This window comes from Balaenoptera borealis (assembly GCF_965194805.1).
Source record: "Balaenoptera borealis genome assembly, chromosome: 12".
NCBI classification, from domain to species: domain Eukaryota; kingdom Metazoa; phylum Chordata; class Mammalia; order Artiodactyla; family Balaenopteridae; genus Balaenoptera; species Balaenoptera borealis.
In genome coordinates this window covers 87,533,934-87,561,344 of record NC_138869.1, presented here as the reverse complement: position 1 = coordinate 87,561,344, position 27,411 = coordinate 87,533,934, and the positions used below count along the sequence as shown (strand labels likewise).

Genomic DNA, 27,411 nt, shown 5'->3' with positions numbered 1-27,411 from the left:
TCTCTTTTTGAGCTTACGACATAACACACAGTAGACTCAGTATCCCAATATACCTGTTTCCAGATTCAGGTGACCCTCAATCTTTTTAGTAAGCCATGTAGTCAGCATTTCTTCTTGTCTCTGAGCTAATGGCATTTTAAATATTTTGAGTAGAAAGTCCCAATTCTAAGTTAAAAATAATCCCTTCTGTACCAAGACACTCATCAAGGTACTGCTATAGGGGAATCTTCCTCCAAACAGACAAGTGGGAGCCAGTCTTTCTCTGGACCACAAGGAAGTCCAATGTGCTGTCCACTTGACCCTAGAGTCTAACCGGCCTGAGTCCTATAGTTGACCTACTTAACAAGCACACATAAACCAGTTAAAGAGCCTAATTAACTGTTAGTGAGATATTTGAGAGCATGAAAACTGTGTTTACTTGTCACAGATAGGCATCAAAAATGGAAGAGAATAACACATTTAAAGCCCAAGTGAAGTTGAGCATTTACTCCCATTTTATAGTTTTTAGGAAAGTTGTACTGAGGGCTTTGCAAGTGAGATATGCTGGAGAAAGTGATCAGGATTGGGGGCAAGTTTTCTTCATGCTGGTGCTCTTAATACACAGTTATTGGATATTTGGAAGAAGCTGAAGTAAAGGATGAAGCTTGAGTTTATTTAATGACCTCAGGTGGCTAGGTTGCGTAAAACAACTAAAGAAATTTACACAGCTACAGTTTTGGAGTTAAAATGCATCATGGAACCTCCATTAACATGCAAGATGCTTTTTTATTACTGTGATAAAATAAATAAACAACGAGGTTCCATTAAGACAAAGCAAAACATAGTTTAATCTATGAAATACCACCATTCTGTTTGGCATAATAAAATTAATGAATGACAAACAGTACTTATAATTATGCTCTTTGGTACTAATAAAGATAATTTAATAGGTTTTGGACTGATTTTATATTACTACTAAGAATCCAGACAACTTTGTAGCAAACAAACAAACAAATAAAACCAAAACAAACAAACAAACAAAAAAATCAAAAAACAAATCAAAAGAAGGAGGGAAGAAAGGTAGGAAGGAAAGAAGACCTCTATCAATATGTAGGGGCCTGGTCAAATAAATTGCCAGGCATGTACTTGATGTACTATGATTGTGCAGCCACTAAATGAGTTAGACCTGCCTGACTGATAAAGATGTCTGGGATACATGACGTGAAAACGTTAAAATAAGTGATGGGGGAAAAGCTAAATGTAAAATAGCTCAATGCCTGTCTATCCATCTATCTATCTAACGTGTGTGAGAGAGAGAGACAGAGACAGAGATGAGAATTATACATGCAAATTCCAAGCTAACGGTGACAGCGGTTATCTCAGGGAAGTGAGGCTTAGGAGGGACAGGATGGGATTTCACCTTTTACTTTATTAATTTTGGCATTGTCTGAGCCTTTTAAAAAGTCATAGGTAATGTATTAATTTTTTAAATGTGTTAAAAATAAGCATTTTCAATAATTAACGGTTTGTGCTTCATCTGTGTTTTCAGTTTAAAACCTATCTGGGGCCCACACACGTAACGAATTCTAATTATGTGATTCACCGTTGAAATCGAACCGGACGCCCAGGAAATTGGCAGCTGGTTCCAGGTGAGGCACGCGCAGGAGGTAGGAAACGAGACACTGAATCCTAGACCGGCCGGAAGTGCCCGTGCGCGGTGGGCCCCGCGGTGGGCTGGCGTCTTCCCCGCAGGGCCATTGTTCCCGGCGCGCTCCTCCCAATGTCGGGGCGGGAGCCCCCAACCTCCTCACCTTTTCCAGGTCCGGTGAGTCGGCCCGGGAACCGGGGTGGGGTGGGTGTGGCTGAGAAAGGGGTGTGGAAAGTGAGCCTCGGCCCCGGGGAGGGCGGAGTGGGGGGAGGGGGCGGTGGTCGTGCCCCGCGATCCTGGAGCCGATCCGTCACCCGGGCTGGGGGGACGTTACGCGGGAGAGGTCTCGGAGAGGGGTCACCGCGGTGAATAATGGCAGCAGGATTAGGACTCAGGGCAGGAAACGCCTGGAGTCTGGGGAAATATCCTCGGGGACAAGGAAGTTAAGGACAAATTTGTAAAGACTTTTTGCAGCCTTCCTCGTGGAGAGCCAGTGTATATACACTCTCACTCTTTGGTTCTAAAAGCAGATGAAGGGGCGTTGAATGGACTGCTTGTCAAGTGCAGAATGTGACATTTTCCGATTCCCTTTCCCTTAGTTCATTGATTCTCAAACCTTGGAGTGCATACAAATCCCTGGGGAGCCTAGAAATTAAAGGTACATAATCAGGCCTCCCTGCTCTTCCCCTCCCACCCCTAAGCCCCGGATTGCGATTCCCTAGCTGTCTGCCACAGGGCCTGTCAAGCTGGAATTCAGCTTCTGGTCTGCACTCCTGACGTTTTGGAGACGCTCAGTCCTCCAGGGTCTCAGGCACTGCCTGGATATGAGCACACTTTTCTCTTGGGCTTCTGTGGATTCTTAGGACTGTCCGCAAAAAGAATTTGACCTTAAGAAACTTACTTAACTTCCCCTGGCCCCCATTTCTTATCTAGTGAAATAGTGATTGTAATCAAACCTCAGAGGGTAATTGTGAGGATTAAATATGGCCTTGTATCTGAAAGCATGTTGTAGACTGTTGTGCAGTGTTGGCTGTTACTCTTAGGAAGCAGCAGAGCAGTGTGGAAAGCTCACAGGACTTGCAGTCGACCTAAGCTTTCCTTTCTGTAAATTTAGTAAAAATGAAACCAGCCTTAATGGTTGTTTTGAAGATTAATTTTAAAAACTCAAGTAAAGATTTCAATAAAATTTAGTTCATTTAGTCAAAGACGAGAACAGCAGGGACTTCCCTGGTGGTCCAGTGGGTAAGACTCCACGCTCCCAATGCAAGGGGCCGGGGTTCTATCCCTGATCAGGCAACTAGATCCCGCCCCCCCCCCCCCAACTAAATCATCCCCCGTGCCGCAAATAAGACCCGGCGCAGCCAAATAAATTAATTAATTTAAAAAAAATTATTTTTAAAGGCAAGAGCAATATTTCCATTTATTCTTTCTCTAATTTGATTTTTATACAGTGAGTCTGAACTTTTTAACCATTCTGAGTGATCTGTATGGCCCTTAATTCCTCCGTGAACTCCGTATGGTATTATTGCTATTTCTTTTTCACATTAAAAAACTGAGATTGAAACAAGATAAGAAATTGGCACAAGGTCGAACAATTAGTAAAAGTTAGAACTGGAATAAAACCTAGGTCTGGGTAACTTGAAAATCTATGCTTTTTGTACATTATGACCTTATATTTTCCACTATTCTCATCTTTGGTCACCAAGTCACTTTACTTTCAGTGAAGAGCTTTAGGTGTATGACAGTTGCTTATATTATCAGTTTTTTTATCATTAACTATTGCCATTTTTCTACCTAAACAATGATTTTTACTGCTTAGGGGGGAACTTCCAAAGGTGTTTCTAAAACATAGCTCCAGCTAGAGGGTACCTTTTAAGCTGTTCAAGGTCAAAATGAATACAGACTCCAAGGAGGTTATATCCCTGGATGTTCAAGCTCGTGATGTTTGGGAAGAACTGACAGTGAAAGCAGAGGCAGAAAGTCACCTCCAAATGCAGGAATCCGGACTGAAACGCAATAATCCACTGGCAAGGGAGATCTTCCGAAGGCGCTTTCGACAGCTCTGCTACCAAGAGACCCCTGGACCAAGGGAGGCTCTCACCCGACTCCGGGATCTTTGCTACCAGTGGTTGAGGCCGCATGTGAGCACGAAGGAGCAGATTCTGGACCTGCTGGTGCTGGAGCAGTTCCTGTGTATCCTGCCCAAGGAGGTGCAGGGCTGGGTGCAGGAGCAATGTCCAGAGAGTGGGGAAGAGGCAGTGATTTTGCTGGAGGATCTGGAGAGAGAGCTCGATGAACCACAGCACGAGGTAGGAAGGGAGATTCACCAGGGAAAGAGTATATGTAGGTCACCAAGGACCCTTGTGTCCTCTGCTTTGTATCCTCTTGACTTTGCTGATTAAATAAGACCCAGCTTTCTGCTTCTTTCTGGGAAATGTTTCTTTAGACAATTAATTTCTTCAGAAGTCAAATCTTGTCTCTTTATTTCTAGATAGTAGCCTACAGACACCGACGAGAAGTCCTCTCTAAAGAGACAGTGTCTCTAGGAGAGCAGATGTCACTGGGCCTTCAGTCCCAGCCTAAGGAGGCCCAGCTCACATGTGACCCTGCTCAGGAGCCCCACCGTATCGGAAAGACAGGTGAGGGACAGGATTTATCTGGTGTTGAACATATCCCACCTGGTCAAGTACAAACCAACAAAAAACCAGAGCTGGGAAACCAGGGGGTCAGAAGACGCTTTACCGGCAACGTTCAGTGCTTCCGAGTGCCTAGTGTGCTTGTCTTTGTCCCGATCCCCTGCATGCAGTCTTCTGCTGGGTACCATCCTGGAAGGTCTCTTGTCTCCTGGCACATGGTACATCAGGAAGACTTTTAGGAAGACATTAGGAATCACTGTGGAGCACAGCTTTAGAGAATGGGCTTCAAGGTTTGACAGACCGGTTCATATCATGGCTTTGCCTCTTGGAAGCTGCTTGTACCTGGGCAGGTTACTTAACCGATTGATCAAGGTTTCTTCATCTGCAAAATGGGGTTAATAATAGTATTGTCTTAGTCTGCTCAGGCTGCTGTAACAGAATATCACAGACTGGGTGGCTTAAACAACAGAAGTTTTTTTTCTCATAGTTCTGGAGGCTAGAAATTGAAGATCAGAGTGCCATCAGAGTTGGTTTCTGGTGAGACCTGTCTTCCTGGATTGTAGAGAGCGACCTTCTTGCTGTGTCCTCACATGGGCATTCCTCTCTGCGTGTGCCTGTGGAGAGAGGGAGAGAGAGAGTCAGAGAGTGCTCTGGTAGTTCTTCCTCTTCTTCTAAGGACATCAGTTCTGTTGGATTATGGCCCCACCTTTAATTACCTTAATTATCTCCCTAAAGACCTTATCTCCAAAAACAAGGCTTCAGGGCTTCCCTGGTGGTGCAGTGGTTAAGAATCCTCCTGCCAATGCAGGAGACATGGGTTCGAGCCCTGGTCTGGGAAGATCCCACATGCCGTGGAGCAACTAAGCCCGTGTGCCACAACTACTGAGCCTGCACTCCAGAGCCCGCGAGCCACAACTACTGAGCCCACACACCTAGAGCCCGTGCTCCACAACAAGAGAAGCCACCGCAATGAGAAGCCTGCGCACCGCAACGAAGAGTAGGCCCCGCTCGCCGCAACTAGAGAAACCCGAGTGCAGCATCGAACACCCAATGCAGCCAAAATTAAATAAATAAATAAACAAAAAAGGGCTTCAACATATGAATTTGGGGTGGGGATGACACAGTTCAGTCTATAACAAAGATGTACCTCAGAAGGTTGTTGTGAGCATTGAATACAAACAATTTGTGAAAAACACTTGGCACGCATTATTCTTAATATATAGTAACTGTTCTTATCAGAAATTACCAGTGCCACCCTTGTCAGTTTGGGTTTACATTTGCAGTCAGAAGATATGAGATATGCTTACTAGGTGGCAGACTGGATGAGAAAATCCAATGGAATAGACTTTGCCATTTCCTTGTATGCAATCTCCTTAGTGGTGTCAGTACTGGGCACCAGTGGGTATAGTAGTGGGCACTTGGGGCTGAGTCAGCTGCCTTCCCATTCTAGCTCTCCCTGCAGCAGTTGGCTCCAAATTCTGTCTAATTTCCCACACATAACATCACAGCCTCTTTCTGACTTTTTGTTACCCTTCTGGTAACCCATCTACAGCAGAGGTTTCCTGTTTTCATTTTCACATTACCTCCATATGTATCAAAGTCACAGCTTTTCTTGCCGCTCTGCATCCTGCTTCTATTTATTTCATTTGTCCTACCAATCATACAGTTATCATGGGTTTTGGAACACATCTCTTGATTTAAATTAAAATTATATTGATGAGTAAATTCTGTGCACACTGCAGACCTTCCTTTGACTCCCATGACTTCATCTTATTAAAATTCTTTCTGTTTTCATTTCCCCCCTTTATGAGCATCTTTCCAGTCAGTTCCTTTGCTACTTTCTTCCTCCTCTCCCCATGAACTTGGATTTTTCATTTTCTATCTATTTTCTCCCTTCTTCTACTTTCTAAACTGCACCTAGAACCCTGCTGAGAACACTTCTTCCAGGGTACATCTGAGTACGTCTATTCCCCCATCCATCCATCTAGTCATTCATTCATTCATTCAACAAATATTTATTAAGCATCTACAGTGGCTACAGGAGAGTATCCAGAGGGCACCTACAGATCAGAGAATTCTCCCTATAGGACTATCAATGCAGGTGTGTGTTACACATTTAGGACAAGCTTATTTTGTAAAGCAACATAGTAAGTGTTTGGGATTAAAAGGACCAAATCCAAGTTCCAGCTGTTTTGTTTTTTAGCCAAGCAACATTTAATGTTACTTTATATCACCGAGTTTGAATTTCGTTTAGAATTCATAGTGATAGTAAAAAAAAATCCAAATAATGCATAAGTTTACATAGTAAAAAGTAAAAGTTCTCTAAGTCCAACTCCCCAGGAGTAACCACTCTTGTCAAATTGCTGTATATTTTCCAGACTTTTTTCTAAATATAGAGTCTGTCTAGCTATATGTCTGTCTTCCTTTTTATTTTTTTCCTATTTCTTTTTTTTTTTTTCCCCTGGTTCTTTAAAGAAGTGGGATAATAGCATCGGGGGGTTTGTGGTGAATTCGTTTGATAATGTATGTGAAAGTGCTTTGTAAGTCATGGAAGGCTGTATAAATGATAATTATTAAAAGGTGAGAAATGTCTTCGTTTTTATATTCTACTCAGTTCCTTTGTGCATTTCAGATGTAAATGTGAAGTTTGGGCAGCAGTACTGATCTCACTTGTGGCCCATTTCTTCTCTGCAGGCACATTTCTGTTTTGCAAACCTGTTGTCATCTCCCAGCTAAAAGGAGGAGAAGAACCATGGTCTCACCCCAGAGGAGTCCTAAGAGGTACCTGTTCAGGTGTGTGAGGGACAGTGCAGTTAGATGTGGGAGAAAAAGCCAGATGTTGGCTAAAGGAGGGGGTTGGGGGCAATTTTCCTTGGGCTTTTCTGGGTTGCAAGGTGGGAATCACACCTGGGGAACCCTAAGAATTCCACAGCAGCTGCTCTCTAGCATTTAGACAGTTTGGGTCTGTTTGTCTCCATTCTCACCTTCAACTCCTCCAAGCAGAGAGGGTCTAATTGGGTTGGTTGGACACTGTCCAACATGAACCAGTCCTACAGGCAGCCTTTGCCTCAGCGCTGGTCCCTGGGCCAGTCAATTGAGGCCATAGTAGTAGCACTGATTTCAGTCCTTTCTCTTTTATTCATTCAGCAAATATTTATTGAGCAGCCACTATGTGCCAAGCTTGCTTCTCAGGGAATAAACCAGAAAGATCCTGTTTCCGTGGCGATGAGATTGTAGCAAGGGGGAGACAATAAGCATATAAATAAGGAGATGATATGTTAGGAGGTGGCGTTATGGAATGAAGCACAAATAGAACTGCCTAAGGGGGATTATGACTGCTATGGATGGGGCACACAGATTGTAGTTTTAAATAGAAGAATTAAGGTGAGAATTGAGCAAAAACTTGAAGGAAGTGAGAGAGTGAGGCTTGCTGTTATCTGAGGTCTGAGCTTTCCAGAAAGAGAGAGGTGCTAGAGCAAAGGCTTTGTGCTGGGGATGCACCCGGGATGGTTATGGATTAGAAACATAAAATACTGCCTGAAGCACCTAGAATAGGAGAAGCTCAACGCTTGTTCCATAAATGACTGAATGAATGAATGTATACATGAGGTCAGTTTCCTTGGAAAGGGTCACTTGGAGGCTCCCTACCTCACAGAGGGGAGGGAGTTCTCAGGGAAGACTCCAAAGAAGCCACTCTGATCCTGACCCTTCTCTTCCCATGAAGAAGTATAAAAAAAATTCTCTCCAGGCCCCATCCATGTTGGGGTGGACCGAGCTGCATTTCGCCAAAGAGGGCAAACCTCCCTCATTACCTAGAGGAAAGTGTTAACACACTGGCCCTTCTGCTTCTAACCTCCTCCTACTCTATGACATAGAGTGACATCAGGATAGAAGCACCTTGCATTTCTGTGCACATAGTGACCCTCCTGTCACTAGGCTCAGGGAACAAGTGACATTTACCTGGTCTTTTTTGTTTCAGATGGAATGACCAAGACTGAGGACAGAGAGTTGATGCTAAGGAAAGACTGTCCTGAGAGAGTGGAACCACATGGGAAAATGTCTTACGGACAGACCTGGGAGATATCACAGCAGGATCCGCGACACAGAGAAGTTGATGACCGCAAGGGTGGGGTAGAGAGGCACTGGGGAAACCCCTTAGGAGCCGGACCACACAGATGTGAAGAATGTGGGAAGAGCTTTGCTCAGAGCTCAGGTCTCGTTCGACATCAAAGAGTTCACACTGGAGAAAGACCCTACGAATGTAATGAGTGTGGGAAAACCTTCAGTCGGAGTTCGGGTCTTTTTAATCACCGAGGAATCCACAATATTCAGAAACGGTACCACTGTAAGGAGTGTGGGAAGGCCTTCAGTCAGAGTGCCGGTCTCATCCAGCATCAGAGAATCCACAAGGGAGAAAAGCCCTATCAATGCAGCCAGTGCAGCAAGAGCTACGGTCGGCGTTCATTTCTCATCGAGCATCAGAGAAGCCACACAGGGGAACGACCTCACCATTGCAACAAATGTGGGAAAAGCTTTAATCGCCATTGCAACCTTATCCGCCATCAGAAGATCCATGTGGTGGCTGAGCTGGTCTAATCCAAGCTGTGTGCAAGTTTTCCAGATCACTGGCCAAGTCGTGCAGGGTAGGTTGAGACTAGAAAACACCTTTCTTCCTGTCTCCACTAAATGTATTTTGGTCTGGGGACATTCAAAGAGGCAGGTTTGGGTTTTTGAAGCTGCTACTTTCCCTTTGGTTCCTTTGCGCCTTCCTGTTTCTTACTACCCCCATCTCTCTTATTTATTCTCTTTGAGATGGCTGCTAAACTTTTCTAATAATGTAATAAATGGCACTGCTATAGCCAACATGCCAGGAAGATCTGTATCTGTGTTTAATCCCTAAAGATCACGTAGAGCTCTGCTGATGTTTTACAGTAAATGGGTCTTTGGCGTTCCCCGTGACTAGTACCTGCATAGTAAACACCTTTTGTGCCTACTGCTTCCCTCTGACACCTGCGTGATGCTCCCCTGGGATAGTGACCAGCACTGGCTGGATGCGTCGCTGTTTTTCAGAGTGCTTCCACTTACTTAACCACAGTTGGTCCTCACAACAACCACACAGGGAAATGAGTATTATCATTATCCTGTTTTACAGATGAGGAATTGAAGATTCACAAAACCCCAAGCCTCAGCACCAAGGCTTAAACCCTGGACTTCTATTTTTAGTAAATTTAAATTATGGAATAATTTTAGACTTATAACAAAGTTGCAAAGATAGATAGAGTGCTCGTATACCATTCACCCAGCTTCCTCTAATGTTAACATCTCACATCGGGTCTTCTTAGTTAAACCCTTGGCTTTTGACTCCAAATTCCAATCTGTTTACAGTGTCATGCTTCATACTGGTATTCTCAGATTTCCTCATTTAAGCTTAGTCACCTGAAATTCCCTTAGTGCTTTCCCATCACATCTTCAGTGTTACAAAAAGTCATCGGTATTCTGAGTACAAGACATCAGAGCGTTGGATCATCATCCATAAGATGCTTTAAAAACTACCGTATTAAATCTCCTGAGTTTTTCCCTTCTGTTGCTTTGCTTAGGTCTGGAGTTGTCTGCTGATGTTCTGATCTGATCTCATGTCCATTGTTTTTTTCACACTTAGGATCCTGGTGAATGCTCCCACTCAGTGTTCTACATACCTTCCCGTATAACTCTGTATTTTCTTTGGAACTGCTATCCTTTATCAGTCCTGACCTTTCCATCTGAAACAATAATCCAGTGAAAAGAAGGGACCTGTTGTAAGGGAGAAAATCTTCCAAATGAAATGCAAGAGTAGGAAGTTTGTGTATATCTGAAAAGTATATGAAGAGGGAATAATATGAGAAGGGCATGAGAAAGATAAAATCTGTGGTGCCAGGGGCCAAAAGAAGAAACAGTGGCCAGAAAGACAGAGAACATGTACGTGGGATGAAGAAAGGAAGGAAAAGTTCAGACAGTGGACATCAGTCGGTAAAAGGACTGAAGATGGGCATAGGAACTTATCCAGAATGGTACAGAATGGTTATGGATGTGTCAAGATTTGACTGTGCAGGGAAAATATGCAACAAACTGTCAACATGGTAACTAGGGTGGATGGGGGATTATACGGCCCTTTCACATTCGGTTACATATCTTTGAACTGTGAATGCGACGATCCTACAGAGGTGGTATGGACCCCCCTTCCCAGTTACTAGGGATGATGCCATGCACACACACAAGAATGTATGAAAAATTTATTACTCTCATCATGGAACTCTCTGGGGATAGCAGGGCAGCACCCAAGCTGGTCCAGAACTGGCTTGAGTAGCATAAGGAGAGTGAGAGCTAGTGGCCCTGGTTTTTATTGTGGTTAGGGGATGGGTCCAGGAAATAGTTCTCATTGCACAAATAGATAAGGGCTTGCATAGCTTGAACTTCCCTTCAGGTGCCAAGTGAGGAGGCACTGGGATATCTTATAAATTCGCCCAGATGTGGGGCAGAAGGGAAGGGGAAGATGGAGGTTGAAAGCTGTCAGTGATCAAACATCAAAAATGGAGTCAAGATTTTTCTTAAATTACAGTTTAAAGAGAATCAATTCAGGAGATGCTTTTATTTACCATGTGATTCTGGTCTCTCTGTCCTTATAAACTAAGGAGTAATTACAAATTTAGCATTCAATCAATTTTTAAAAAAATGTGTGTAACCAGAAAAAACATGTGTTAAAAAACCAAAAATCCATACTTGTCCATTTGACTACCTGAAACTCTCACTTCTGCAGAGTGGCTCATCTCCCACTGAAGTCAGCTGAGGCTTTCTAGAAAAGGTGAGCCCCCAGAGGCACCCTTTCCCCTCACCAGCCTCTTAAAGGGGATGTGGCTTATGGGACCAGAGGTGAAATTTCAGGGATTCCTGATCTGTTTGGAGACATAACAACTCCTTCTTTCCCACTTCCTTCCCGAGAGGATCAGCTGGGACCTATGAGTAATTAAGAACATTTAGATTCAAACGGGCATTACTATGGTAGTGGTTAATTTTAATACACTGAGGACCCATAGTGTCCATCATATTTTCAAAAGGGTTGGAGAACTAAGTGAAGTTGAGAACCACTTCTGGAGGGGTGGTGGAATGACAAGAAATAGGCGTGGTGGAGCCTATTCAGAAAGAGCCCTGATTCACACACTTTCGTTTTGTATCATACACACACACACACACACACACACACACACACACAGTCCCACATCAACCTTTTCATCTGCTCTCCTGGTTCACCAAGTTCTCTCTCCAGATCCTCCGGCACAGTCACCACCTCCTCTTCACATTCTGGATGACATCCTCACACTCGGACCAGTTGCTGGTCATCCTACCCTTGAATATTTAACAAGATGATACCCAATGCATCAGAGGCCAATGCTCTGGGGGCACTTTTAAGGTATAGAACTAATGGTTGAACAGAAAGGTATTACTATCAGATGAGCTAGATGAAGGCTGTAACCAGGAGATTCTCTGAAGCTCATATAGCAAGAAGTTAACTCAGAACTCAGCTCACAATTTGGGAAATTCTAGATGTCTTCTACATTCTGTTCACCCTTAGGAAACTTTCTTTGACTCATAGAGAAAATGCAGGTATCTAGGGCAGTGTTTCCAGGTTTGCCCAATCCCCTTGGGAGCAAGGTAGAGAAATGGAGAGAGAAGGAATATACTAGACTTCTCTTTGAGATCACATCAAAGGCTGGCTTTCATCACAGCTCATGCTGTAGCCTTTCACAGTGACAGTACCTAACCAAGTGCTTGGTGTCATTTGCCACTTTCCAACTTCCTCCACTTCTATTATTTACTTTCCTGAATCTGTTTCCTTAGGTATGACTGAAATTCCAGTCTTATTCATGGGACTGTGGACTACCCAAGCCAGGAGAGTCACCACTGTTACCTGTACAACAGCTGATGAATAATGTAGGTGAGGGGTACTGTTCATGAGAAATAATATAAGTGGGTAGAAATCTTACTGGATAACTGAAGCTCTGGGTAACAAAGCTTCTAGTGCTAATTTTGCTACTAATTAGATGGGGAACTTGAGCAGTCCCTAAATTTCTCTGTGTTTCAGCACAGAAGTGAATCTTTTAGTTTCTAGGGGGTCTTTAAAAGTGACCATGGGGAGGAGTTAAACTAAAATATTTTTAAAGAGTCTACAAATTAGCCATAATACCTTTAATTTTGTCTGGTAGCAAGGTGACTGTTCCTCAAGAGGTAAAAACAGTGCAAGAGTTAAAATGTGTCTAGAGTGAGTGCTGGCCTCCTATACCAATATATGTATATATCTTGAGGGAATTAGAATTATTAAAAAAGCATTATGCATGCAAAGCTTTATCACTATAATACTGAAAGGGAATATATGTCTAAGGAAAATTCATAAGTAATGCTCCAAATCATGAGATAGATGTGTATGTATAACCAGAGTCTTTGACCCAAGAACAAATACATGCAAAAGGACATCGACAAAGACTGTTGGACATATTTTCTCAGATTTTAGGGGTCTGGGATTTCATTTTACTCTAGTAACAAGCTAATTAACTTAGCCTGTGATTGTTTCATGGAATCTGGCATAAAATACGAGTTCCTGGGTCAGAAACAAAGGATTTTATATGATTCCAAGGAGGCCCAATGCCTTTCACATTTTGCCTTCAGAATTTCATTGTGTTTCGCCAATGCATCGATGCCCGCCCACCTCCCCACCCCCAAATAGCCATACTATTTCAAAGTCCTTGTAATTGTTATTCTTCTCCAATTCTCAAAAACCTTAGGCATGACAGTCCTCCTTGGGCCTTTTGTGCTCCTACATGTCTTGTTGCATGGGTCCAGGATATAAGGCCCTGATCTTTTTTTTACTTTTTTTCTTTTTTTCCCAGCCCATTTCTTATAGATAGCAAGCCTAACACTTGTTATTCATAGATAGCAAACAGCATGAGATCATCGTATTTGCATCAGTTGCCCTTGCCCCCAAGTCCCAAGGAGGTGACATGATGGGCTCAGGTGGATGCTATACACACAACATGCCTATGTTGCATCCAGGGAAGCCTGAATTTAGGAAATCCTCAGCTTTTATAACAAGCAGTAAGTAAGCCTGGTAATTGACCACTGGGATATGTTATCTCATCTTCCAAGATTACCAGCTACATAAACAATCTTGAGGAATAGACTGGTAAAAAAATGACCAGGGTCTTGTCCTAATTCTGTTTTGTTCTTTTATTCCTTTTTTTTAAACATTGTGCTCGTGACGTCCTATTAAAATTTATGTATGTATTCTTCTCATAGTTTATTTTTTTGTCAATCCCCACTGGAATATAAACTCCATGAGGGCAGAAATCTTTGTCCTTTTATTGTTACTGTTGTATCCTGAATATCTAAAACAGTGTCTGGCTCAGAAAAGTGACTCAATTAACATTATTGTTCATGTACAAGACTCCTACAGGTTAAATAATTTAAAGCTGTTAAGTCCATGTGTATATCATTTTCAACTTTACTATACAGTATATACTGACATTGCTTTTTTTTTTTTGGCTGTGCCATGTGGGATCTTAGTTCCCTGATCAGGGATCAAACCCATGCCCCCGGCATAGGGAGCACAGAGTCTTAACCACTGGACCACCAGGGAAGTCCCTGACATTGCTTTTAAAGATGAGCATACCGGCTTACACACCCATCAGCTGTGTACAAGGGTTCAAAAATTTTCACATTCTTACTAGCAAATATTATTGAAGCTCTGCAAAATTTTGCTGAGGTACGGATATGAAATGGCTTAAAATTTGTTTCCTCTTAGTAGATAATGAGGTTAAGGATCTTTGCTTATGTTTGTTGGTCATTCCAGATTCCACATCTATGAATTGCCTGTGTATAGTTCTTATCAATTATTCTGTTTGATTGTTGGCTTTTTTCTTATTTGTTAATGCTCTCTGTATAGTCTGGATACTGATCCTTGTTGATCATATGGCTTGCAAATATCTTTTGTCAGTCTTCTGTTTGTAGTTTCTGCTTGTTTCCTGTATCTTTTGATGTAGTTTTAAATTTTAATGATGTCAAATTTACTAAATTTTTCCTTCACATTTTGTGCAGTTTGATTTATTCAAGAGCATAAAAAAATGCTTCCAATTTTTTTCTAAAAGTGTGAAAGTTTTGCTTTTTGACTTTTAAGTCTTTAAACAACTGGAAGTAATTTGTTATTTGTCAACCAAATTTTATTTTTTTTCCATTTATATCAAAACATTGCAGTGCTATTTATCAAATACTGTATATACACATATACACCTACATGCCTACATCTATATTTATTTCTATAAGTAACTGTAGATATTGGGACTTGAGTTCACGCTAATACCTTCAGTTCCAATCCAACACCACAGGATTCATTTCGGCCTTTCTCTTTTTCAGGTTTGTAACTCCTTTTCTGACATGAGGAATCTGGCTCCCAGTATCTTGTATATTTACTTAATTGATTAATCCTTCCTGCGTGTAATCAATTTCCCCATGTCGTCTTGCTCCTCTCATGGGCTCAGACCTCAGATCTTACATTGGTGAAACGTGAATGGGGTCTGTGGAGTAGGTAGTTGTAATATTTCAGTGTAAATTCTCCTGCTGTAGCTTCCTCCCTTCACCCCTCTGAACACTCTTCTCACTCACTGGGGCTCCGAATTCACCCTGGGCTGGGCTGCCACCTCCTCTCCCACTTCCCTTGGCCCTACCTAAAGGCTTTTGGATGGAGTTGTTCAGGAAGGAAGGTAGGATTTTGTTTAATTTAAAAGAAAATTACTATGGAAAATTTCAAACATATATAAGTGTAAAGAGAATATTACAATGAACCCCCCTCTGCCTGTCATGCAACTTCAACAACTCTCATCTTTGCACCATTTTCTTTCTTTCTCTGTTTCTTTCTGAGTATTTCAAAGCAAATCTAGACATTATATCAGTTCACCCACAAGTACAAATTTCAGTATGAATTTCTGACAAATGAGGACTTTTTTCTTAACATAAGCATAGTATCATTATGGCAACTAAATTGGTAGTGATTCCTTAATGTCATTGTGTTATAGTTTTCCCAGTTGTCTCAAATATGCCATTTTACAGTTGTTTTGGTCTGATTAGGGCCCAAATAAGGTTTACCGTTGCATTTGGTTGGTACATCTATTCAGTCTCTTTTAATCTATGACAGCTCCCCTTTCTCCCCTGCCTTTTTGAAAGATGCCATTTATTTGTTGAAGAAACTGAATCTTCTGTTCTATAGAATATAGAATGTCCCACATTCTGGATTTGGTTGATTACTTCTTTTAAGTATCATTTAACTCATTAATTCTCAAACTCAACTGCATACTGGAATCACCTAGGAAATATTTAAAGTCATTCATGCCTGAGTCCCACCCTCTGACATTCTGATTTAATTGATTTCGGTTTCAGCCAAGGTATCAGGATGTTTTAAAAGCTCCCCAATGATCCTAATGTGCTGAGGTGTTTGAAAACTGCTTAACTTGCTTCTGTATCTCACCTATACAAAGGCATTAGGATCTAGAAACTAGATTCAGTTTCACTTATTTTGCCAGTACTTCATGGCAATGCCCTGTACCTCCTGTGGCAGCTCATCAAGAGAAGAATATTTTCTAGTAGTTTTCCTTTGTAACAGCCTTGACATCTCTCATTTTCTTAAGTTTTATCTCTTTGTTATCCTTTGAACTGCAGAGGGAATGAAAACTAAGGAATAAAAACTCAGGAAGGGGGCTTCCCTGGTGGCGCAGTGGTTGAGAGTCTGCCTGCCGATGCAGGGGACACGGCTTCGAGCCCTGGTCTGGTAGGATCCCACATGCCGTGGAGCAACTGGGCCCGTGAGCCACAACTACTGAGCCTACGCGTCTGGAGCCTGTGCTCCGCAACAAGAGAGGCCGTGACAGTGAGAAGCCCGCGCACCGCGATGAGGAGTGGCCCCCGCTTGCCACAACTAGAGAAAGCCCTCGCACAGAAACGAAGACCCAACACAGCCAAAAATAAATAAATAAATAAATAAATTTATTTTAAAAAACCAAAAAAACTCAGGAAGGTATCAGCATGGTATTCTTCCATTTAATAAACTTCTATCAAACTTGTATTCCATGGGTAGAAAGGGGACTTACTGACATCTTGGTCCACCAAAATAACTTTGCAGTCATTTCTGGCTTAAAATCTAATCCTGCCTGGTTCAAAGGAATCTCGGGGCTTCCATTTTAGGGTAGGCCTAATTTATTATAGGCCAGGCATTGTTCTAAGCACTTTACACAAAAACTCACCTTAATGCTCACAACATCCCTTTCATCAATGCAATAATCAATAAACAGTCTATAATAATAATAGAAAAGAGTTTCATTCGAGCCAAACTGAGGACTGTAACCCAAGAGACATGGATTCAAGAAGCACTTGAATTGTGTTCTGTCAGACTACAAAATGGGGGGCGGGGGCTTAGGTAGGCAAAAAACAATTTGTACACAAATTGTCAAGAATTAGGATTGGAGGGGACTTCCCTGGTGGTCCAGTGTTTAAGAATCTGCCTTACAATGCAGGGGACATGGGTTCGATCCCTGGTTGGGGAACTAAGATCCCACATGCCACAGGGCAACTAAGCCCATGTGCTCTAGAGCCCATGCGCCACAACTAGAGAGCCTGTGTGCTGCAACTACTGAGCCTGCACGTGCGCCACAACGGAAGATCCCACATGCCACAACTAAGACCTGACACAGCCAAATAAATAAATAAAAGAATTAGGATTGGAGCTGGCAAGAAGTAAGGGTGCTTGCTAAGCAAGGGTTGGTTGGGGTCCAAAATGGGTTACATAGTTACAAGGGGAGACCTTGAGACCATAAGGTTGCAGCTGGCAGCTACTAGCAGATATTGTTTTGAGAATAGCTGGTAGTGTCCTTGAGTTTGATACAGTTCAGAAAATTCAGGTTCTCAGTGACGCAGGAACATTTCTGAAACCACATGCACAGTGGTTACCCGGTTCCGTTTTGGATGCCTGAACCACAGTTTCATATCTTGTCAGAACAAAGAACAAATATCAAACATGACAGGGGTGCATTCCTTCAAGGTTTCAAAAGAGACAGATTAGCACATACACAGCGAGTCAGCATGACCTTGGTGTCTGGGAAGGGACCCTCATCTTCGAAGGAGTAATAGCATTGGCATCATGGGCGGGGTGGGGGGGCATTTATCTCTATCTTCAAAGTGGACATGGTGAACAATATGGTAAATGCATTCTTTTTTAATGGTTAGAACAGATGTACATCATATAAGTCAGAATGACTTCCCCATACCTCAACAGGTGAAAATTTCCTCCATCACTATCTACTGTTACTATCCCCATTTATAGATTGGGAAAGTCAGGCACAGAGAGGATAAGTAATTTACCAAGGTCACCCAGCTAGTACGTGGTACAGCCAGGATTACATACCCAGGTATCTTGGCTTGAGAGTCGGTGGATCTAACCACTATGCAAGACCATAAATGAGGGCTGGAAAGAAACAAGAAGAATGAAAGCCCAAGATAATATGGTCCCTGATGCCAGGGACTAGAGAGTTTCTGGAAGTGGGAAGCCTGGAAATCCTGGTTGCCTGAGAGGAAGCCATGGAAAATAGAAAGTGGTAACTGTTGTGTGTGGAGGGGAAGAGGGACAGAATCTCTAGTTACTTTTGCAGGAGCAATTTCAATGGCTTTGTTGGCAGTTTGCCGCCTACAGTGTGTTAAGGTGAGGACTAGAGTCAGAGATAGGAGGACTTTCTTTCAAGTAGTTTAGCCTTGAAAGGGAGGGAAGAATGGCAGCTGGAGTGGAGCAAGAGCCAGGGGCAGCCACTGCTTCTCCAAGCAAGTGCCTGGTGATGTGTTTTTCGATGTTTCTGAGAGAAAGGGCATGTCCTCCTGCCTGGTGCTCTGAGGAAGCCCTGCTTTCTTCTGAATTTTAGTGTCAATTTTATGCCAGCTCTGTAGTCAAGCTTTACATCAGAGCATGGGGTAGGGGGCACAAGAGCATCCTTACAGGACTGTAAGATCTAGTCTTATTTCTTATGATACAGAGCCTGTCATCCTTTTTTTCTCCTTCCCCTAACTGCTTCCCTTGAGTGGAGGTAAGGGCATGGTTGCTAACGGGTTAACTCGGGGACAACCACCGAGAGGTGCTTCCTAGAGAGCCCGGGAAGTGGCATTGATTCCCACCGAGGCTTCCTGTGCCCCAGCCTCAATTTTTCTCCAGCATCTGGAATCTGTTCATTCCACCAAGACATCCTTTGGGGTTACTTATTGTGGGGTTCGGGGTGGGGTGCAGAGGAGGACGCTGCAAAGGCACGGACTACAGGGGGCAATCTGTGAAGTTGCGCCCCAGGGGTGTCCTGGGCCCCTGGACACGCGGAAGGGGACCACTGCAGTTTTACAGTAAAATTGTGATTTCTCACCTTTCAAGAATTTTCCGAAGAAATACAGCTCCCAGCTATAGTGAGGCCCAAGTACTGCCTTGGTCCAGGATGGCTAGAGAATCGAAGGAAAGCGCAGCCTTGGACGCCCAGTCTGCAGAGGACCGGGCCGGGATCCTGACCGTGAAGGTGGAGAAGGAGGAAGCCTCCGCCTTGGCTGCTGAGGCGGGCGCCCCAGTCAGCCCAGCTCCGGGCTCCGAGCACTCCCGCCAGCGCTTCCGAGGCTTCCGCTACCCGGAGGCTGAGGGGCCCCGCGAGGCTCTGAGCCGGCTCTGGGAGCTCTGCCGACTGTGGCTGCGGCCTGAGGTGCACACTAAGGAGCAGATCCTGGAGCTGCTGGTGCTGGAGCAGTTCCTGACCATCCTGCCGGGGGACCTGCAGAGCTGGGTGCGGAAGCAGCATCCCGAGAGCGGGGAGGAGGTGGTGGTGCTCTTGGAGTATTTGGAGAAGCAGTTGGATGAGCCGATGCCGCAGGTAGAGAGAACAGGTTTAGCCTCTGAAAGCTGTGGTCTGTTTCTTCCTGAAATCTCCAGATCAGAGTGAGGGGCTTTTCTTTAAGATCCAGAAGTTCTCAGTCTCTTTTTGTACCATGAACCTCTTTGCCAGTAAGGTGAAGTCCCTGGACTCCTTCACATAATAGTATTTTTTAAATACATAAAGGAAAATATAAAGAATTAAAAAGAACTCAATTATATTGAAATACAGTTAGCAAAGCATTAAATGTATAATAAAGTTATATATGTGCTTTTTAAAATTAATGCACTGAATAGTAACATCTAGGGACAGGCCTAATAACTAGTATAATTTCAAAGTGGTGATGAATGACTTTGACATTTACCTGGTTGTAATGTGATATGAGAACATATGCAGTTTCAGTTGGTGACAGATTCCTGTGTACTGCTTATAGCACCTTGGTTTGTGGCTTCCATTCATAATTGAAGGAAATGCTAAATTTTGCTTAGAAGCTAGTAAAAATCAAGTTATTTTTCCTATTCACATTCATGGAATACGTGGGAGGGAGTCAGTGGACCACAAGTTAGAAACCCCAGGGTTCATTTTTACTTGCATCTTCCTGAATGTTGTATGAGTCTATTTTCCCTTTGCAGCATTCTGTGTCCTTGTGTGTTCCTTTCAGCGTGTACATAACCAGACCAAAGACTTCTAACCTGTGACCCAGAGACCAAGGTTCTTGAGTTGGCATTAGTGCCCCTTAGCCCTGTAACAGAAGAATCATTTCAAGTCTCAGCTTCAGGCTCTTCATATATTCTTTACAGAAGATATGGGAAATTCTAAGCTGCACATGAGCTAATTATTATGAAAGTGACTTGAAAATTAATTAATGACAAATATCTGGAAGGAAACCTTCATTTAATGAGGACATACCGTGTACCAGGCCCTGTGTTAGGTGATTTCGCACACTGCAATCTTATTTGCTGGTCTCCAAAACCCTGTAAGCTAGAAATTATTATTTTCATTTTTTAGATAAGAAAACATATTAGTATTCTCTGAGAACTTAGCCCCAATTCCCAAAGAGTTTTCATAAAAGCACAAATATATATAATGAGGGAGCACAGAGTAATGCTTAAGAGCGTGGGCGCTGGATTCATTCTGCCTGAGCTCCCATCCTAACATTTCTTTTAGCTGGGTGACCTTGGGCAAGTTGCTTAAACATTGTGCCTCAGTTTCCCCATTACAAAAATACAGATAATAAAAGTACCTAGCTCATAAGGTTGTTGCGCTCTGCATCAAGTGAGTTAATATTCATAAAGCTCTTAGAAATAGTGCCTGGGAAATAGAAAGTACTAGCACATAGAGAGTGTGATAGAAGTGTCTGATGAATAAATAAATGAATGACTTCTAGGTCCCAGGTGGTGACCAGGGGCAAGAACTGCTCTGTTGCAAGATGGCAGTGTTGACAGCAGCTCAGAGGTCACGAAATACCCAGTTCCAGCCAAGAAAAGCTCCACTCAAGCATGAATCTTTGGGATCCCAGTCCTTACCAGACAGGGGTGAGTATTATCTTCTGGGCAGTATGAATACTGCAGACTCCAACCAATTTCATTTAAGGATCACCTAAAAGATCTGTTGATAGGTGTCTTATATGCCCCTTGCAGATCTACTTTACTTTGAGACTGAGACTAATAGGGAAATTTCAAACAATAGTGGAAAGCTTTCCTAACCAAACCTGGACATGGTAAATAAGACATTATTAAAATTGGTGTTTGGAAAGAGTTGATTTTTGTAGCAACACAGTGATCTCCATTCATTCAACATATATTTCTGGAGGCTCCCTACGTGATAGCCAGTGTTATAGGTACCAGGGATAGCATTGTCAGTAGGACAGATTTCTTCCTCCAATGGAGCTTACATTCTAGTAAGGAGGATAGCAAATAAATTAATATGATTTCAGATATTGGTGAGTGCTATGAGGAATATAAGGCAGAATATGTAAAGCCAGTCAGAATATTCCAGAATTGTAGGATTTCTACAAACCAAAGAGTATAAATCTTCTAAACCTGTCAGAACAGGGTGAAAATCACTCAGTAGGAAACTGTTATATGTTCCCGAGTGTTCCCCATGTACTGTGAACATCTGGGCGGATTTCCAAGACAAACAACACTAGGATACACCAGCCAACAGGAAATCTTTATTTCTGAACAGAGGTCCTAGCCTAACCTAACTTGTTTCCTGCCTCCAGCAAAGTTCACCTTTTATAGGAAAACCTAAAGTTCCCCTTTACTTCTCTCAAATCTGAGCAAGTTCTATATAAGCAGACTCCCATTTCCTCCTTTCTGGGCGCAGCCTTATCTGGCTCCTCTTAGTCTTTCAGAACTAAAGAATAAAGCACCCAGGGCTTCCCTGGTGGCGCAGTGGTTAAGAATCTACCTGCCGATGCTAGGGGACACGGGTTCGAGTCCTGCTCCGGGAAGATCCCACATGCTGTGGAGCAGCTGAGCCTGTGTGCCACAACTACTGAGTCTGTGCTCTAGAGCCCACAAGCCACAACTACTGAGCCTGCGTGCCACAACTACTGAAGCCCATGTGCCTAGAGCCTGTGCTCTGCAACAAGAGAAGCCACTGCAGTGAGAAGCCTGTGCACCGCAAGGAAGAGTAGCCCCCACTCGCCACACTAGAGAAAGCCTGCTCACAGCAACGAAGACCCAATGCAGCCAAAAATTTTAAAAAAGAATAAAGCATCCAAAGAGCTACTAAAGAAATTTTAACAACAACAAAAGTCCTTGGCACTTCCCTGGCGGTCCAGTGCTTAAGACTCCATGCTTCCACTGCAGGGTGCGTGGGTTCAATCCCTGGTCAGGGAAGTTCCTCATGCCGCGTGGTGCGGCCAAAAAAAGAAACCACAGAAATCCTCTTATTCCCTCTCTCAGCAAAATTCAAGATTAAAGACTCTTCAGATGGAATGCTTTGTTTTGTTTTTATGTTGCTACCATTTCTTACCAAGGATCCAGCCCATCGTTTTGTGCATCTGTGGAGTACACCACATCTCTTCAGGCCCTAGGATTTGAGCTGGCAGGGATCAGGAATTTTGGAAAGACACACTGTATAAGCTTCTTTATGGGAATTTATGCAGTTTTTGAACTTGGACTTCACGGCTCAGGGAGGCTGAATGCCAGGGAGGTTGAATGTCAGGGTCAATCTCATCCAGAGCTTCTTTCCTTCTTAGTTCTCCAGGTTCCTAGGCTTGCCTCTGGAGGGCGCTGCAGAGAAGATGCAGTGGTAGCCACCAGGCTTTCTCCAGAGTCCCAGGTGAGGTGGAGCCCTTGTCCCTCCCCCAGCACCCAGCACCCTTCACTGCTGACGGGCTTCCCATCAGATCCCTTTCTCTCCATGCCTCCTCCACCCTCATCCTGGATCTACATGGAGTTTGAGTATTCTCATTTATCCCAAGGTTGCTAATCATCATCTGTCATTATTTTGGTGTTCACTTAAGAGGATTTTCCTGTTTCACTCCTAGCTTGGAGACTGTGCTTCCCTGCTCTTCCTAGCCATCTGTTTGGTCAGCTCCTTCATCAAGGAGATTTTCTTCTTCAGCAAGGGAAATTTAGCAAATACAAACTGAAGATTTTGTTGTGATGGTGATTTAGTTTTGTTTTTTTAAGTATCATAAACTATGCTGCTAGTGAGGGATATAAAGTCATGCCTGCTGCCCTCTAGGAACTTAAACTTGAAGGAACGGATAGGGCATGTGCTTTCAGTCTAAGATTTAATATTACAATTTGAATAGTCTTTACTTAACCTGGATTTTAATTTCTTACCCAGTCTTTCATGTCCTGCTTGAAGATCTCAGTATTTGAGGCTCTGTAGAACGTATTTTCTCTGGTTTTTCCTCACCTCAGACCTAGATTTCATTGTATTTTAAAATCATTAATACAAATAAGCCCCCATCCCCACTTTGCCAAGGCACACCACAAATATTTTGAAAAGTTTGGATATGGTTCCACTCCTTTCACTGCACTGGCCCTTGTTTTTCCAAACCTTTCACCTTCTGGACTGTTTAGATGTTTATATGAAAGTACTGATAATGTGTGTACTTATTTCCTTTAATGGTTATTTTTTTGACAGAGATGTTATTAGAGATAGGGTTAAGTAGGCATAAGTATGCCATACTTGCTTTTTTGTAAAGAGCTCCTGTAAAGGGAACGCTCCTTCATTGCATGTACCCAGCTTTGGGAGTGATTTTGGGCAAGAGGAATTACATGGAATTCCTCACTGTTTCAGGGGCTGCTGAAAATGGAAGATGTGGCCCTGACCCTCGCTCCTGGATGGACACAGCTGGATTCATCTCAGGTGAACTTCTACAGAGATGAAAGGCAGGAGAACTATGGCAGCCTGATCTCCTTGGGTAAGACTAATGGGCACTGATTTCTTATAAGGTTTCCTGGCTTCCTTTGTGTATTAGAATCTACTAGGCTGTTAGAAACTGTTTGAATTATGTTTGGAATTAGAACCACCATTTCTGAATCCCAACTACTAACCAGCTGTGTGACTAGTTTATTAACCCTTCTGAGCCTTGCTTTTCTATCTGTCCTGCCAGTGTCCTGGTCAGTTCAGTTTAAGTGGGATGAAGGAGGTACAGCCCTTAGTACAGGTCCAGCTCATAGTAGATGCTCAGTAAATGCTGATTTCTTCCCCTTCCCTTCCTGTTGCTAGCCCTGATAGTGCAGAAGAGCTGAGGGGTCTCTTCAGGAAGTGGGCCATGGGACCATAGAGTGAGAGCTAGAAGTGAGCCAGAGATTGACTGCAGAGCCTGGCCTTAGAGATGAGCGTGCAGTGCAGAGGCGCACAAGATTGCCTGGCTTGTCTGAGTTCACATAGCTCACCACAGCACAGTGCGGGCTCCAGCTCAGATCTCCCAGCACTGATGCCAGTTTTATTTGGCAGACCCTGCCTCTGCCTGGGGTGCAGCCAGAGATGACTGCACCTTCCAGTGGTCAGTGAGTTCTGAGTTCCTACTTTCCCTGTTTCTCATAGAACATTTCAGAAATCCTTTCACTTGCCTTGTTTTCTGTCACCTTCTGCTCAGCCCTTTTAGTATCTAATCCTAAGCACATGGCCCTGCCTTACTTTCTTAGAACTTAGAGCATCTGCATTTATCCCCAGCACAGTGTTCAGGCCTCACCACCTTCCCTCCAATCTCTCCGTTCCCAGATTGTACCCTTCTTCCAATGGCCCCATTCTCATTCTCATTCCCTCCCCAGCACCCCTGTTCTCCCCCTTTATTCCCATCTTTATTCTAATACTTAAATCTTCATCCATGGCATATATACACCTCTATAATTCTTGCCTCCCTGGGACTCATCACAAAGCTTTCCTCTGTGGCAGGGCATAAGTGACAGTTGCTGGCCATTTGTTGTTCAGGTGGTGCAGTGCAGACGAAGATCAGGGACCTGCCTCCAGACGAGGACCATCCAGGACGAGAGTCTGGTCAGATACCATGCCACTTGGGTGAAGCCATTGGCCAGATTCCTGCACGTGCAGAAGCTGGTGATCAGGAGGGCAGGTTACAAAGAAAGCAGAAAAGTGCTGCAGGGAATAGGCGGCATTACTGTCATGAATGTGGAAAGACTTTTGCTCAGAGTTCAGGCCTGACTAAGCACAGGAGAATCCACACTGGGGAGAAACCCTATGAATGCGAGGAGTGTGGCAAGACCTTCATCGGGAGCTCTGCCCTCGTCATTCATCAGAGAGTCCACACTGGGGAGAAACCTTATGAGTGTGAGGAATGTGGCAAGGTCTTCAGTCACAGTTCAAACCTTATCAAACACCAGAGAACTCACACCGGGGAGAAGCCCTACGAGTGTGATGACTGTGGGAAAACCTTTAGCCAGAGCTGCAGCCTCCTTGAACATCACAAAATCCACACTGGGGAGAAGCCATACCAGTGCAACGTGTGCGGCAAAGCCTTTAGGCGCAATTCACATCTCCTGAGACATCAGAGGATCCACGGCAATAAAAACGTTCAGAATCCTGACCGTGGAGAGACCTGGGAGAGTCAGGGGAGGCTGGAAAGCCAGTGGGAAAATGTTGAGGCTCCCGTGTCTTATAAATGTAATGAGTGTGAGAGAAGTTTCACTAGGAATAGAAGCCTTATTGAGCATCAAAAAATCCACACTGGTGAGAAACCCTATCAGTGTGATACATGTGGAAAAGGCTTCACCCGAACTTCATACCTTATTCAACATCAGAGAAGCCACGTTGGGAAAAAAATTCTGTCTCCATGACCCATGTCTTATATGCCAGAGTTGGTGCTCACTCCTCGTTGAACTGAAGCCAGCCTGGAGCCCTTGCTGACTAGAAAATTGTGAGCTGGGCTTTATTTACTCCCACATGTCATCAGGTGTTTGTTAGAAAATAGAGACTGGCTGAGATGAATTATCTTCTACATCTTAGAAGGTGATTGAAAAAAAAAACAACTTGTTTGATAAGAGGCTATGGGTGAGTTGTCTGGAAGAGGTCAGACCTGAAATGATTCTCACCTTTTAGACTTAATTGGGCTTCTAGACTGGCTAATTAATCACCCTCGGCCAGCACTTTATGACGTCTCCTGGGTGGATGGCTCTGATTTGGGGCGCTGCTGCTCTGACTGTTCATTTTGCCTATAATGAATTCCTCACCAGTTGGTTGGATCAATGTCTTATACCCCCATTGTGCCTTGCATACAGGTGCTATAAACATTTATTAAATATACCAGTGAAACGACCTTCATAGTTCTGAAAATCTAATGTTGATGATTTCTGAGGACTATCTAAGGCCATTTGTGTTCATCTAATTCTCTGAGGTTCTAGATTCTGGGTCTAGAATATTTATCTAGATTCCGATTCTAGTATATTTATTGTCAAATACGTAAGATTGTCAGAGTTGGGGTGGAGGAATCCATATTTCTTCACCAGCGTAGTAGTTATAGTAAGAATGCCTTAAACAGCTTCTTTATCATTAAGACATTGTGAGACTGCTCCATCTGTACAATTCCAGTCTATAGTCAACATTAACTACATTAGTTCATATTAATTTTGCTACTCTTTAGGGGGAAACCTTTCACATTCAGGTAAATAAAAATCAGTTTATCAAGTCAGATCAAAACTATTATGAATCTTGACGAAAATCCTATGATGCGAGAATTCCCTGGCTGTCCAGTGGTTAGGACTTCACACTGTCACTGCTGAGGGCCCAGGTTCGATTCTTAGTTGGGGAACTAAAATCCCACAGGCTGCACAGCCAAAAAAATTTAAAAATTAAAAAAAAAAAAATCCTATGATCCTCAACAGCTTGTTTCTCACCTTTTGGTTATCTTGGGCCTAACCAAGTGCCCAGACACCATCCATATCCCTCTCTCCCAACTTAAAGCCAACTGTGCATGAAAGCTCATGCCAGCTAAGCTTAAACTCCCTCCAAGTCAGAGGATTCACACCAAACACTTATAACAAGTATTGTTCATGTTTTCAAAACTGCCCTGTGGTTGGGGAGAGGAAGATTGGGTCAGAGGCAGCCAATGTTGATAGAGACCCGAGTATGGGCAGTAGGAGAAAATGTATCTTTTCAGAAACACATTGGGAGTCCTGGGTATCTGACCAAAACGATTCCACGACATTCAAAGTATCAACCTGTGAAGTCAAGACTCTCAATAAGAATTTCATGATATCTCCTGTTTTCACCCAGATCACCTTCTGCTAAGTTCTTCAAAGACTGCTAACCTTCTTCATAGGTGCCTGAGTGCCCGTCCCCAGCTTCCAGCTTTAACAAGAATGGGTTCTGCCTCTGAGGAAATCCCAGACCACGTTTTGTTCAGTCCCCAGCATAGCGTTTTCTTCTGTTCTCAAGTACCCTTGCTGGATTCCTGCTCTGAAGTACCCCTGGCTGACTAGGGACTTTGCAAACTGTGGGGCTCTTCCTTTATCACTTTCCTACAATCTTTCATTGCCTTCATTATCCCCTTGTTGCAGTATAATTTAAAACTTTGGTGTTCTAAAATCCTGTAGACGTCCTCCAGTTAATCTTTTCTAGCCTTTTACAATTTCCTTTTAAATTAACCGTATTTTTGTTACCTCCGCAAAGCTAGCCATTTCCTCTTGTCTCCTTATCTTTATTTTTCCTAAATATTTGCTAATAGCCCTGATCTTAAACACTGTTCATTTTTCTTTGGTGT

At 43.3% G+C, this 27,411-nt stretch overlaps 2 protein-coding genes across 4 annotated transcripts; both read left to right on the top strand.

Annotated features, from left to right (window-relative positions):
• On the top strand, positions 1-25,968 carry ZKSCAN4 (zinc finger with KRAB and SCAN domains 4). The gene is made up of 7 exons (XM_082346906.1): positions 1-1,799; positions 12,136-12,228; positions 16,000-19,223; positions 20,611-20,758; positions 22,432-22,514; positions 23,487-23,610; positions 24,627-25,968. The coding sequence occupies exons 3-7, from the start codon at positions 18,801-18,803 to the stop codon at positions 25,487-25,489; spliced, it is 1,641 nt and encodes a 546-aa protein (XP_082203032.1). The 5' UTR covers positions 1-1,799; positions 12,136-12,228; positions 16,000-18,800; the 3' UTR covers positions 25,490-25,968.
• ZSCAN9 (zinc finger and SCAN domain containing 9) lies at positions 1,681-10,011 on the top strand. 3 transcript variants are annotated; one of them, XM_082346945.1, is made up of 6 exons: positions 1,681-1,804; positions 3,447-3,936; positions 4,119-4,266; positions 6,958-7,056; positions 8,243-8,906; positions 9,923-10,011. In XM_082346945.1, exons 2-5 carry the CDS (start codon positions 3,520-3,522, stop codon positions 8,857-8,859), a joined length of 1,281 nt encoding a protein of 426 aa, XP_082203071.1. In that variant the 5' UTR covers positions 1,681-1,804; positions 3,447-3,519; the 3' UTR covers positions 8,860-8,906; positions 9,923-10,011. The 3 variants fall into 3 exon arrangements, with proteins under 3 accessions (XP_082203071.1, XP_082203072.1, XP_082203070.1); XM_082346946.1 differs by lacking the exon at positions 9,923-10,011 and having other exon boundaries at positions 6,958-7,044; positions 8,243-9,911; XM_082346944.1 differs by lacking the exon at positions 9,923-10,011 and having other exon boundaries at positions 8,243-9,911.
• Positions 25,969-27,411: the final 1,443 nt, after the last annotated feature.